General features: G+C 34.7%; 2 protein-coding genes across 2 annotated transcripts; both read left to right on the top strand.

The window, feature by feature from the left end:
- Positions 1 to 3062: 3062 nt before the first annotated feature.
- On the top strand, positions 3063 to 5027 carry LOC147532924 (WAT1-related protein At3g30340-like). Its single transcript, XM_086647103.1, has 6 exons — positions 3063 to 3395; positions 3499 to 3561; positions 3678 to 3794; positions 3901 to 4324; positions 4436 to 4587; positions 4677 to 5027. Exons 1-6 carry the CDS (start codon positions 3205 to 3207, stop codon positions 4816 to 4818), a joined length of 1089 nt encoding a protein of 362 aa, XP_086503229.1. The 5' UTR covers positions 3063 to 3204; the 3' UTR covers positions 4819 to 5027.
- A 2497-nt stretch (positions 5028 to 7524) lies between these two features.
- MEE49 (Ribosomal RNA processing Brix domain protein) lies at positions 7525 to 12524 on the top strand. The gene is made up of 12 exons (XM_086647104.1): positions 7525 to 7713; positions 9216 to 9447; positions 9569 to 9649; positions 10516 to 10611; positions 10796 to 10879; positions 10990 to 11059; positions 11161 to 11243; positions 11379 to 11458; positions 11548 to 11646; positions 11750 to 11858; positions 11949 to 12038; positions 12170 to 12524. The coding sequence occupies exons 2-12, from the start codon at positions 9226 to 9228 to the stop codon at positions 12206 to 12208; spliced, it is 1053 nt and encodes a 350-aa protein (XP_086503230.1). The 5' UTR covers positions 7525 to 7713; positions 9216 to 9225; the 3' UTR covers positions 12209 to 12524.
- Positions 12525 to 13244: the final 720 nt, after the last annotated feature.

Here is a 13244-nt window from a genome sequence, read left to right as displayed (position 1 = left end):
GGTCCTTTTCTTATACCAACTTTATCAGAACATGGTGTTCTTCCCATTTTTTATTGAAGTCTCATAACTATAATATTTTGATGAAAATGTTTAGCTTGGAATTGAACAAGTTTTAATTATGAAATAGCAAGGGTGAGGGGCGATTGTAATTTGGAAGGATAGAGAGAAAGAATAAGTGCTTAAAAGATATGTAGAGAGAGAACGAATAATACTTAAATAAATATGTAGAGATAGAAAGAGAAGAAATAAAAAAGAGATGGAGTAATGCACGCTCGTGCACCCAAGGGTAGTTTTGGAAGAGATATGTTAACTCTAATTGCAGGTAGATTAAGAAAAAAGGGGTTGATTTTGAATTTACAAAAACAGCGGATTAGAAAAAAAAACTGGTCACGAATTAGGAGACCAAAAAAGAAATAACTCTTTCATATTTTAAGTAAGATAATGGGAAAGATAGATTTTATTAGTTATGTTTGGACTATTTCACTTCCACAATTTCCCTTTCTTTTTTATTCCCACTCCAAATTTTTTGTTTTGATGAAAATTTCCACTCCAGTTTGTTGTGGTTAGAAGATTTTCACTTGATTTACATGTTTGATTTACATGTTAAAAGTCTCTTAAATATTTTTAAATATTCTTTACATGTTAGGAAATTAAAAAATAAGAAATATTATATTATACTTATAATTGTAGCGGAAATGTTAGAATTACCAAGGATTTTGACAAAAGTTGTCCAGCTCATCTCTCAACGTCCCAAATTTAGTCAAAATTTCAAATCACAACATCAATTTGGGAACTTCTTTTGTCAAAATCCTTTGTGATTCAAGTTTTTCTGATTTATAAAATAGCAACAGTGATAAAAAAACGCGAACTGACTCAACTTTTCCTTTTAAGTTAGCATTATACCGGCAGAAAAGAGCAACATAACCAAAACCCTTAAATTATTAAAAAAAAAAAATCATGGAATCGCATTGCTTTTTATGAACTAAAAAAAAGAGAAGCATAAAACGAACTTCGATGAAGAAAAATAATGCACAAACACAAGAAAATTATTGACTTGGCTTGCTTCAGACCTTTTCGGCCATTGATTCTCATCCGCCGAATATGTATTAAATAATAAAGTAATATAAAATAAAATAAAACAATTGGAGAATAAACTAAAATACGAGTACAAAGACAGGTCCATAACAAAAAAAAACAAATAATTCAAAAATAAAGAATAAATAAAAAGCCACGGTCATAAGGGCCAATTGCAGTTGCCAAATTCTATTTTGTAAAAGATAACAACAGGGCCAACCACAATTGCCCAAGGATGATGCTATTCGCAACTTTATTTTGCTCGATAAAACTATCAAACAGAAATAACAGTATGAATGTGCAAATTTCACTATAGAGTTTACGGACTCCTTCACTCCAGGGCAGTGACTCAAATGACAGCCATGGAGGTGGAAGAATGTGGTGGAAACGACCATACATGATGTGAACATTAAGAAATAGATGATCATTATGTACTAAGCTCAAGCTCAATAGGCATATGAAGAGGATGAAGATATGCCTATGGTTCCAAGAGGGTCCAATGTGCCCTGCAGTAAGAAGGCTAATGAATTGATTTTGACTAGTTTTTGGCGTTTGTTTCTTTAAATTGATTTTGAATGTTTAGCTCATACTTATCTCCATAAATGTTTGAGATTGTAAATTTCGCTCTTTAGTGCCGTAGAACTACCTTTGCCCCACGGGCACAGGTTACACCCATGTAACTAACTAAAACATGTCTTAAATTGCTAAATATCACTTAGACCAAAACATAGAATAGTAAAAATGTAAACCATTGGAAAGACGAAAAATATTCTTTTTTTCTCTAAATAAGAGATAAAAAAAAATTATCTTTTGTTTTAATTCTCTTAGCCTAAAAGATCAATTCACGGATTGGTTGAGAGAATGAATAGATAAAGCCCTACAGATCTAATTTACTATTTCTACTATAAACAATACTAGATACAAATAAGTTCTAATAAGATGTGTATTTTGATAATGAGGTTAGTTGTAGCTCATTTGGATAACTCTATAGACTATTTAGTTTTAGCTTGTAGTCTAGTGTTCCATTCCTATTAACATAATAGTATAATACATATATCATTTCAATTACAAACTATTTTATAAAAGAAAAAGAAAGGGGACCTTTTTAAGGTTTGAACTACTAATCTCTTGAGTAAACCCTCAACAATAAAAAATAAAAAATCTCTTGAGTATATGATTAAGGCCGGGCAATTGACCTACAACATTGGTTTGTTTAATCTTATATGGAGTAACTACTTTAATATAACTAAACTTTGAATCATGTTGCCGTCTGAAGTAGACTATTTTTCCTATGCGCCCCTCTTGGTTTTGTAGCCTGAAGCGAGGCTTTGCTTGCTTTACCTCAGAGTCGCCCCTGAATAGCCACATTGAGTTCTTAGTATTTTTATATTATCAATTTAAGTTCATGTATAATACATGTATAATATCGTAAAATATACGATTTTCGGAGTTGTAGCATATTCTTGAGCAAGTTGTTAACTAGTACTGTTAAAGAGTGAATTTTTATTTATCATAGAAGAATCATTGTGTCTTAAAAAAAATTTAAAAAATTAAGATTTGACACTATGTTCTTATCTCCCACATTTTAGAAGGATTTTTGTTCAACCAATCTAGTCATAAAAGAAAGAAAAAAACAAGCATTAGATGCCATGCAGAGAAGAGAGAAAACAAAAAAAACTTCCTTTCATTCTCACCTTCATTCAAAATATGCTAAAATTCTTATATGAGATACATTAATAGTACTTGTAATAGTCAAAACCAAGCATGATTAATATGAAAAACATGTTCAAAATCTTCATATTATTGTTAAGAGAATAGAGAAAAACCTTTTTACGACACTCGGACAGGCCGCCCAATGGGCCTAATGGTCCAATATACGAGTCGAAGAAGATGACGAGTGAAGGAATTTTATGATGAGCTAATGAGCACAAACTGATTCCCACTTCTTTAAAAAGAAGTAATAAACAATCACAAAGTTAAAATAGCTTAAAGTGTTGATGTGAATTAAAGAATGTAATCTTGCTTTCTTTCCACTTAATCTAGAGAAGCCAAAAAGGCTACAAATATGTGTTTGATGTGTGTTGTTTTAGCTTCAACACAATATTCAACAAAATATAGAAGGAGAAAGAGATGGCTGAGTTTAAGTGGTGTTATGAATGGTTACCTGTTTTTCTAATGGTAGCCATTGATTTTGCTTTAGCTATTGCTAATGTGATACTTAAGAAAGTCGTCGATATAGGAATGAATCATCTTGTTCTCATTACTTATCGAACGTCAATTTCAGCCGTGTTTTTGGCCCCCATGGCCTACTTTTGGGAGAGGTATGTGCATCTCTCTCTCTCGCTCTCTCTATACACACGTACACACATATATATGTATGTACCTGTTAATGTTGTATGAAGATCAATGGTTGTTTGATTACAGGAAAACCAGGCCTAAATTGACTTCAGGGATCTTATGTCATCTGTTTTTCAGTGCCATGCTTGGGTTAGTTAGTAGAGTTAGACTTTTATTTCAATCTAATACTTTATATGTAAATGAAAGTAACAAAAGATTTCTTGTTTTCCACCCGGAACGCCTAAAGAACGTGTTATATCTTATAGGGCGACGCTTACACAGTACTTCTTCCTAGTTGGGGTTCAATATACATCGGCAACATTTACCTGCGCGTTCATAAATATGGTGCCAGTTATCACATTTATAATGGCTCTCCCATTTCGGTATTTTCTACACTAAATCCGTACTGTTAGCTAGAGATCAAAATTTCTTGTAGTTAGTAAGTACTAACTTTGTTTTTCTTCTTCTATGGATCTTAAATAAAACCAGGTTAGAGACGGTCGACATCAAAAGCAAGAATGGAGTGGCTAAGATTATAGGTACAATTGTTTCAGTCGGTGGGGCGATGATTTTGACCCTTTACAAAGGAATGCCATTAACAAACTTCTCGAATTCAAGAGAGGATGTAACAACGATTCATGTAATGAGACACGTAAATTGGTTTAATCCAAGCAAAAATACCGATCGTTGGACTATTGGAACTATAGCTCTGGTTGCTGGTTCATTTGTTTGGTCTTCATGGTTTCTTCTTCAAGCTAAGATAAGCAAAAGATACCCATGTCAATATTCTAGTACTACTATAATGTGCTTCTTTAGTGCAATTCAATCCGCTTTCTTAAGCTTGGTTTCAAATAGAGATATCTCTTCATGGGTTCTCAAGGGTAAATTCGAAATTTTAACTGTTTTATACGCCGTAAGTAACCTATACTCTTCGTTTTGACCTTCGAATATATATATATATATATATATATATATATGTATATTTGGTAAAAGCGATGAATTTAAGTTTACATTATGCGTGCAGGGTATAGTAGGCTCAGGGTTGTGTTTTGTTGGGATGGCATATTGTGTGAAGAAAAGAGGACCTTTATTTACTGCAGCATTTAGTCCTTTGATTCAGATAATTGTAGCATTGATCGATTTTTCAGTCTTGCACGAACAACTTCATCTTGGAAGGTTAGAGGGAATCAAGAATCATTTCATTTGTTTCAATAAAAATATAATAATTTTGATGCACTAATGCCATTATAAATGAATTTTTACAGTGTATTAGGATCGATCCTCGTTATAGTTGGTCTTTATCTTCTCTTGTGGGGAAAGAGTAGAGAAGTCAAATCTTGTGCAACAAAACAGGTTCAAGAAACGGAAGATCATGACGAAGAAAATGAAGCATCTGTTCGGGCATAAAAGTTACATTTTTCAAGTATGTAGGGAGCTTAAAACCATTAGTGTCACTCTCATAGTTTCTTTGTAACTTTGTGTTATTCATCTTCTTAATATAGCAAGCTAGCAGATTGCAAGATTCTCTCTCTGTCTATGTGTGTGTATAGATGCCTTTTGTTAAGCTTAAACTAGTAAAAGAACTCAAAATTGCTAATAATGGAGTTGATTCCACAGATGGCTAGAATATGAATAATTTGATTAATTGTTGGCTCCATGGGAATTAAGTTGAGAGAAATGAAGGTTTCCAAATACATTTTTTGAACTAATAAAGGTGTTTCTCTTTTATGAGTCAATGTAGGTAAAATAGTGGTAACCACATATTTTGTTTTTGTACCTTCATATGGCTCCTTTTTCTTGCTTTAGGATGAAGTAGACACCATTTTTCTTCTCCTCTCTCTCTCTCTCTCTCACCATTTACAAGATTATTTATGAAAGATGATGATATTGGGTTGTGAAGATGCTTTTCTCCATGAGAAAATGGAGACTAGTGATTCTGCTCAAAATAATCCCTCCACAAGTTAAAATATCAAATAGCATACCCTTTTGTCTCCTAATTTTCTGTCTGAAGTCAGAAAAAATTTCAAAGGAAAATATTAGGTAAAACATGCACTGCAAAAATGAAGACTATTTTTGGCGGCATACGATTGACGATAGAGAAAATTCCGTCGAAAAAGTGTTTCCAACGACAGTACTCCCTCAACGAAATCGCCAGAAAAATGGCATAGGAAATAAATTTTCCGCGAATATCTTTCCTTGGGAAAAATCTATTTCCGACACTATAAACAACTCGGAAGGGCCAAAATGCTTAAAAGAAAAGGAAAGGGAGGAATTTCTTTAAAGTAAAACTAATAAACAATAATCAATTAGTATCTATTGAAAGGTTTTAATTTGTTTAACAAAAAAAAATCATTTCAGGGCTTTAAATTTGTGTACTTAAATAATTTAATAAAGTAATTAAGTCGTCTATTACGTGTTTTAGAATAACTTTTCTTAAAAGAAGAAAGAAATACAACAAGAAATTAAAAATTTTAAGGCAACTAAGTAGGATACAACTAGGGATGGGTAATGGTCCGCACGAGTAGTCGACGAATAACTATCCATCTGGTCGGGGCGGAACGGATGCAATTCAAACTTGTTTGTTTAGGCAACCTGGGCATTTCGGGTTTTCTCTATAAAAATGTTTGTTCGCATCCGTTCTTTTTACCCGGACATGTCGTACACCGGTCGGGAGGACTATGGTTGTGCATCGTAATTTGTCAGAAAATAAAAATCACCAAGTTCATTAACAATAACAATAAAATTAAAAACTCCGAGATAAAAGATCGTCAATTAGAAAGAAGCTTCTCAGAAAAAAATCGAAAGAGAAGAAAACATCAATTCTGATTAAGGGTTAGGATTTCGCCGTTGAAAACCAGAAGAGATATGACTGGAAGAGAGTCGAAGAGAAGAGGAAAGAAAAGGGTTTGACTTCTTCTGATTTCGAGGGGGCATATGTCATAGCTCAATCTAATCGAACACTACCATCTTACTCTAACACATTTAATGGTTCATATGGGTGGGTATTACGGACGGGTAAACGTACAACCTAAACGTGCGGAACCCAGGTGGTACACCGGTTAGGCCCCTTGTCAGCGTCCGTCCACTAAAAATATATTGGTCAAGTGGGTTTTGGCCGGCTTGGTCACCATGCGTCCATAGACCCATCGCCTCTAACATATTTAGAATAACATATTAAAGGTCATAAAATCATGAATAAAATTGCATATTAAAGTTTACCTAAAAATAGTTCCTTCACTTCCTTTTCCTTATTCAGTCTTCACCATACAATAATGGTAAAGGTCTAGATATGAAACTACCCTTAGAACGTCGCTAGCCGACTGATTTGAAAAGTTCCTTCCAATCACTCTCGTCTCTAGGGGTGGGATACAAACCGGATGGGTAGTCCACGTTCACTTGCTCTTCCTGTCCGGGTGGAACATTCACAATTTATTCGTTAGACATCCATGCAAATCGGGTGCCCACTTGACAAAGTTTGGTTGTCTGTTCGAGCCTACTTAAATTGTGGGGCAATCCGGATACCAGACTGGTGACACTGGTCAGACTCGGTATCAATGTTCATTTTTTATCCCTCTCTTCTTTTATAAGAAAACCTAATGATTTTTTCTTTATCTTTAGTGATGAGGGGTTAAAATGTGGAGACCAAAACTTATTCTGCAACGATAACATAGTTCCACATTGTAAATTTTTTGAGTTGAAAGAGTTACAAAGCTTTATAAATAAGAAACATAGTCTTTCCACGCACATACTTCTAACTGTGTGACATAAATATTAACTTTATTAATTGATTATAACTATCTATGTACAATTAAAATGTCTAAGTAAGTAAAAAATATCTATAGGTCGGGCTTATCGGTCAGACTCGGACGAAAGACCAGTTAGAGCCTTTTGTCCGTGTCCGCCCGACTAAACTTGGCTGCCTGGACTGGTAGCATCCGTCTCAGACACCGAACCCCCACAAACGTATCGGGTTGAGGCAGTTTGTGGGCGGATCCGGACTTCCGTGCCTTTTTCCCACCCTTACTCTCGCCGTTAGGGGTCAAACGTTACATTTAGGGCGATGTATTTGGAAGGAGGCCCATATGCAACCCGTAAATAAGCAGGCCCGAGGCAGAAAGGCCCAAAAAACAAGTAGACCTGAAGGCTGAAAGCCTGAAACCCTTCCTCTCAGATCGACGGTGACAAAGACTCTACCATATAAAAACCTTCCACATTTTTCTCTTTCTTCTCTCTCTCTAAAAACTCTTCCTAAAAACACCATTACAGTGCGAAAGAACCCTAAGCCGAGCAATAACTGAACAGGTATGCCTTCTTTCGCCCTCTCTTTTTTCTCTCTAGGGTTTATGGTAATCAGGTTCTTACTTGGTAGTGTCTCATAGTTAGGTTTAGCTAGAAAGTTCAGAAACATAAGTTGAGATTTCTTAAATAATTTATATGAATTAGAGTAATCCGTTAAAGTCTTAGAGAATTGGTTTTAACAAAACAGGCAGAAAGACAAGTTGTGTTTGATATCTTCACTGGTAGTTTTGATGTATAGAGGTTTTAAACAGAGAAAAAATGTTTTGAAATTACTATATAGTCATTCCCCAATATGAAATTTGAGTATAACTATTGATGTATGAACTATAAAAAATATCTGAACTATTGTCTATTGATATATTTTTTATGAATTTTTGGCGATTTTTTCTATTTGTTGTTAATAAATAATGTGTTGATTTGTTTGATTTTTTCTAAACCATTAAAGAAGTACTCTATAATAGGAACCAATCCAAGAAAAAAAATCTTAAAAAGAGAAGCTATTCAAGTAGACAAATCAACACTTTCAAGTATAATCCATCTCCGTTTATAGACACTTCAAAACAAAACGTTTACTACTATTTGTTTTCTTCACTTTCTCTCTCAAAGAAGCAGAAGTGACTTAATTGGATTGAATAGGAACGAAAATCACATCTTCTCCAAACCTTCTCTAAGTCTTCATGTTTTACTAAAATCAATGTCCTTTAAATGGTGATGAAGATTGAACATAATGGTGGTCCTCTGAGTAAATGGGGATTGCCGGGGTACATGGCGTCGATGAAGACTGAAGAGAGTAGATTGGATAAAGACGATTCATTGTGATTCGTGAAGAAGAAAAAATAAAATGAGTATTGGTCCTTGGATTTTCTTGCCTCCTACTAGATTTAGAATTTCGGGTTAAACTAGAACAGAAGACTTCTAGGGCGTTTTTTTCAGCTCGTTCTTTCTCTCTACCCTCCATCGTCTTCTCCAGCATTAGGTATTTCCTCTCTCTCTTTTCAAACTTAATCTTCTTCATTTATACTTGGTTTCTCTCTCTCTCTCTCTCTCTAGTCTACATCTTCATCCTATCTCTCTCTCTCTCTCTCTCTCTCTCTCTCTCTCTCTCTCTCTCTCGGTTTTCTGGTCTTTCTCTCTACCCTCCATCTTATTCTCGGTTTTCTGGTTTCTCTCTCTCTCTCTCTCTCTCTCTCTCTCTCTCTCTCTGTTCAAACTTATATTTGATTTACGAAGTTATACACTGTTAGTGTGCACATAACAGTGGAAAAAATACACTATTAGTCTATTATACATCTTCAATTACTGTTGTTTGATTGTTTATATTGTTATTTGATTGTTTCTAATAGAGTAATAGTTGTTTGATTTGTTTTTTGGGAGACATTAAGTTATAATTGTTGTTTGATTGTTTTTAGTTGTTGATTTTCAATCTTTATATTATGGTAGTAAAACTATGTTATGTTATGAATTTAGATTTGAATCTTAAATCTCTCATATGTTGTGCTACTTAGAGGAACAAAAATGGGTGGGAAGAGAAAGAAGGATGAAGCAGAAGCAGAAGAAGTTGAAGAAGAAGTAAACCCTAGTAACAAGAAGAGACAAATACTTCCGTCTCATATAAAAAATAAAGAAAAGAGATCTGCTATTCACGCTAAGATTAAGCATGAAAAGAAGCTCGAAAAACGTAAAAAGGCCAAAGCTCGTGAAGCTGCTGAGAAGAAAGCTATAGAGCTCGGTGAAGAGGTCCTCATCCAATTTCTTTTTTTTTTACTATCTTTTTCCGCTCATCAATGTTATTGCATTTATATATCAAATTAGAGATGTTTAGAAAAAAAATCTGATTTGGATTTACTCATTATTGCAGCTACCTCCAAAGAAGATCCCTCGTACAATTGAGAACACAAGGGAGCTTGATGAGACCGTCTGTAAGCCTGATGATGAAGAGGTTCGTGCTCTTACTCTACTCTCTTCTAGTCTAGGTTTTATATCTTATTATATTATCAAATTTCTTATATATGACCGTGTACTCTTGGTTGTGCTAAAAATGAGGTGCTTTTATTGGTTTCCTTTGACGAGTAATTCTCTTAGGCCTGTGACCAGCCTCTGGATTTTTTGTATTTATCATATGTCAGAAACGTGGAAAAGATAATCACCACATCTAGAACTTACCGAGACGGCGGCAGAATATGTGTCATTAACAAGTCTTAGGTGAACTTGGCCTAGCTTCAATTAAAGCGTATCAGATTCCAAGTTACTGTTACCATGAACTGTTGTCAAGTTTGTCACTTGTTTTACCTATTGTGCGACTACATGAGTTGGCAGTACTGTAACAGCACGAAGGACTATCATACATCCGATGAGGTGGTTGTACAAATCTAGTGAGCCTGATACCTAAACTATATTTTCTTTTGTATATCTCTTGTTCGTTGTTTCTAAATGGTTTACTACCTATCGAGGATCGTGTTTCCCTAGATCTCAAACACAAATTTTATGGACCTGATAATCTTTCCATATTTCACTGATGTTTTTCTGATAACTTGTGGAAATTGTCACTGGGAACTTCTTGTACAGTTAGATCTCATTGATCTTGCGTTTCTTACTTAGTCTCATGTTGTTGAATACTTGAATGCAAATTCCTATATATTGCAGTTGACCTTAAATTGCTTAATAGCGTGATACTAACTCCAATAAAACCCTGGATAAGAATGTCTCTTTACTCTTTAGAAAGAGAAACACGCAAACTCTCCCTCTTTGACTCTTGATATTTTATTCTGCTTCTTTTTCTAAATCATTGTACTGTTTGTTTTGCAGCTATTTGCGGGAAATGATGCAGATGAGTTTAGTGGAGTTTTGAAACGGGACTTGACACCAAAAATTTTGATTACTACTTGTCGTTTCAACTCTACTGTAGGTTTCTTTTGCTTATTTACTTGGTTTTGCGTCTCTTTAAGTTTCTCCATGCCTCAATCCACATAATTTAGGCTAATCAATTTTTTTTTGAATGTTAACTTATAAAATGGAGTTCTTGTCCCTTCTGTTGGTTTGTCTCTTAAGCAATTGTCTTGATATTAATTGATTCTTTCACTTGCAGAGAGGACCTGCTTTTATTTCGGAGCTACTTACAGTAATTCCAAATGCTCACTATTATAAGAGAGGAACCTATGATATGAAAAAGGTGCTTTGATTTTTTTAAGTTGTTTCTCATACTGGCTATTTGATTTTTACAGTTCAGTTCTTTACAATCTGAGAATTAAGTTATTCATATATTTTTCTTTCCTTCTGCAGATTGTGGACTATGCTAATAACAAAGAGTTCACATCTATCATGGTTGTCCACACTAATCGCAGGGAGCCAGGTAAGCGGCATTCCTAATGGGCTCGTGGCTATTAAAGCCTCGAAGTGCTTGTGATTCTAATCAGACTTTTTATATCTCAACTCGCTTTGCTTCTTTTTTAGATGCTCTACTCATTATTGGCTTACCCAATGGACCTACTGCGCATTTTAAGCTCTCCAAGCTTGTCTTGCGTAAGGATATTAAGGTATGTTCAAAATGTACATATTTGGGCTTTTCTTGACCATGAAAGGCGTCATTCAGTGTATTAGTTAAGACTATCGGCTGAATATCTTTGGATTTGTGAATCTCTATACTAATAAATTGTTTCTATAACTGGCAGAATCATGGTAACCCCACCACCCACTTGCCCGAGTTAATACTGAATAACTTTACAACACGTCTAGGACATCGTGTTGGAAGGTATCGATCTTTTTCTGTTTCATTCAAAATCTAACTGCGGTTTTTTTTTTCCTGACATTCTCCTCTGCTGGGTATACTTTTATTTTTAGAATGATACAATCACTTTTCCCTCAAGATCCAAACTTCCGTGGAAGACGAGTTGTGACATTCCACAACCAGAGAGATTATATATTCTTTCGCCACCATAGGTCTGTCTCTGTTTAATCAACATTTTGCTTGGTATGTCTTAATGTTCTTGGACTCCATTAAGTCTCACACTATTATAACTTCGGTTCTCTTTTATGAATCTAGGTACATTTTTGAAGAAAAAGAAGATAAGCTAGTCGACACGAAGGGTAAGAAATCCAAGGACACTAAAGAGGAGAAAATTCCCAAAGGGAAAACCATTGCCCGCCTTCAGGTTCCAATTTTCACCATTTTTTTATGCACCAGTTTCAGTATACGGGTAATGTCAACATATCTTATGCGTTCTCTCGACTAAAATTTGCAGGAATGTGGTCCACGGTTCGTACTAAAGTTGATCAGTCTGCAACACGGAACATTTGATACTAAAGGAGGCGAGTTTGAGTGGGTTCACAAGGTATCAAACTTTTTTGCTTTCGTCATTTGATATATTTTATCACTGTTTTTCTACTTTGCTCTCCACGATTATGGAAAGCAATTGAAATTTTCGGATCATATGCTTATGTCACAATATCTTGTGATATTTAGGCGGAGATGGATACTAGCCGGAGAAGATTTTTCTTGTGAGCTTGTTCTCGGATACTGGCAGAAGAGCTTCCTTAGCCATGTAACAGGCCTCTTGTTTTTGCTGAGTTAACTTATTTCCTTCACATATTAGAAGTTTTGTAGACATCTTCTCCTCTGGATGAAATACATCAACCTAGTTTGTAGAAATTTTGATTTTAAAGATACAGATCCTATGCTGCTATATTTTTTAAATTTTGATTTTGAAAGAAGAAAAGAAGTTGTACTAAAGATTATTAGGAGGAAGTGGCAGCCCTCTGCTACTTGATAAGACAAATACAAGAGGTTTTTCTTAAGTTAATTCCATTTTGGCCCCTAATTTGTGAGTAACTGACCGTAAGTGTCCGGTCGTTCAATTTGAATTACAAAGGTTTAAGTTTTTTTTTTTTCGGGGAAGCGTTTGTGGCATTGTTATAATTTTTGTTAGTTTCTCCATTTACCATCTTGCAATCATAATTTTCTATTTCTCTCTCTCAACTCTCTCACTGTGATCATATCCTAAATCTCGGAATGAGTGAAATCATGTGGTTGGTAACATAGGGTTTTCTTGGGTTTTGGTGGTTTATAATTTACAGGTATTGTTAATATTGGTTTAGATGGGCCTTTTTGTTCTGTGTAATTAGTTAGGTTTTTGGGTTTTTATGGAATCATGTGGTTCCCCAAACCAAATTATTTATAAATATTAGAAAATAACTAGAAAATGGTACTTTATTTTTTCAAATTCAATTTTTTGAAGACAGACTACGAGGGTCGTTACAAGGCATTGATACGTCGTGAAGAGATAATATAAAGATACATTAAGATTCATGAATGGAATAAACAATATGATTACTTGACTTTTAAATATCATAAGGGAGCTTAAACCAGATACGAACTACCTGACCTAAAATTCATTTACACTTCCTTTATTTAATACACAAATTCGATAATCCTAGATTTGCACTTCCGCGTGTTCAAACTTGGAACCTCCGGGTTGTGGCATGGGTTGCCAACCACTACACCACGAGGTTGCCTTATTTTAGCTAGTGTTTGTAGGAAA

The sequence above is a fragment of the Eschscholzia californica genome, unplaced genomic scaffold, assembly GCF_041429995.1.
Source record: "Eschscholzia californica isolate CP2 unplaced genomic scaffold, dmEscCali1.0.p SCAF_6, whole genome shotgun sequence".
Taxonomy (NCBI): Eukaryota; Viridiplantae; Streptophyta; class Magnoliopsida; order Ranunculales; family Papaveraceae; genus Eschscholzia; species Eschscholzia californica.
This window is presented reverse-complemented; position numbering and strand designations above follow the sequence as displayed.

What these genes read in the sequence shown, in the direction of transcription:
- LOC147532924 (XM_086647103.1), top strand. Translation starts at nt 3,205, where the DNA reads ATGGCTGAGTTTAAGTGGTGTTATGAATGGTTACCTGTTTTTCTAATG. An exon ending in TTTTTCAGTGCCATGCTTGG is followed by an intron (nt 3,562 to 3,677) that starts GTTAGTTAGTAG and finishes TATATCTTATAG; the next exon opens with GGCGACGCTTACACAGTACT. An exon ending in TTTTAACTGTTTTATACGCC is followed by an intron (nt 4,325 to 4,435) that starts GTAAGTAACCTA and finishes TTATGCGTGCAG; the next exon opens with GGTATAGTAGGCTCAGGGTT.
- MEE49 (XM_086647104.1), top strand. Translation starts at nt 9,226, where the DNA reads ATGGGTGGGAAGAGAAAGAAGGATGAAGCAGAAGCAGAAGAAGTTGAA. An exon ending in GTAAGCCTGATGATGAAGAG is followed by an intron (nt 9,650 to 10,515) that starts GTTCGTGCTCTT and finishes TTTGTTTTGCAG; the next exon opens with CTATTTGCGGGAAATGATGC. An exon ending in ATATTCTTTCGCCACCATAG is followed by an intron (nt 11,647 to 11,749) that starts GTCTGTCTCTGT and finishes TTATGAATCTAG; the next exon opens with GTACATTTTTGAAGAAAAAG.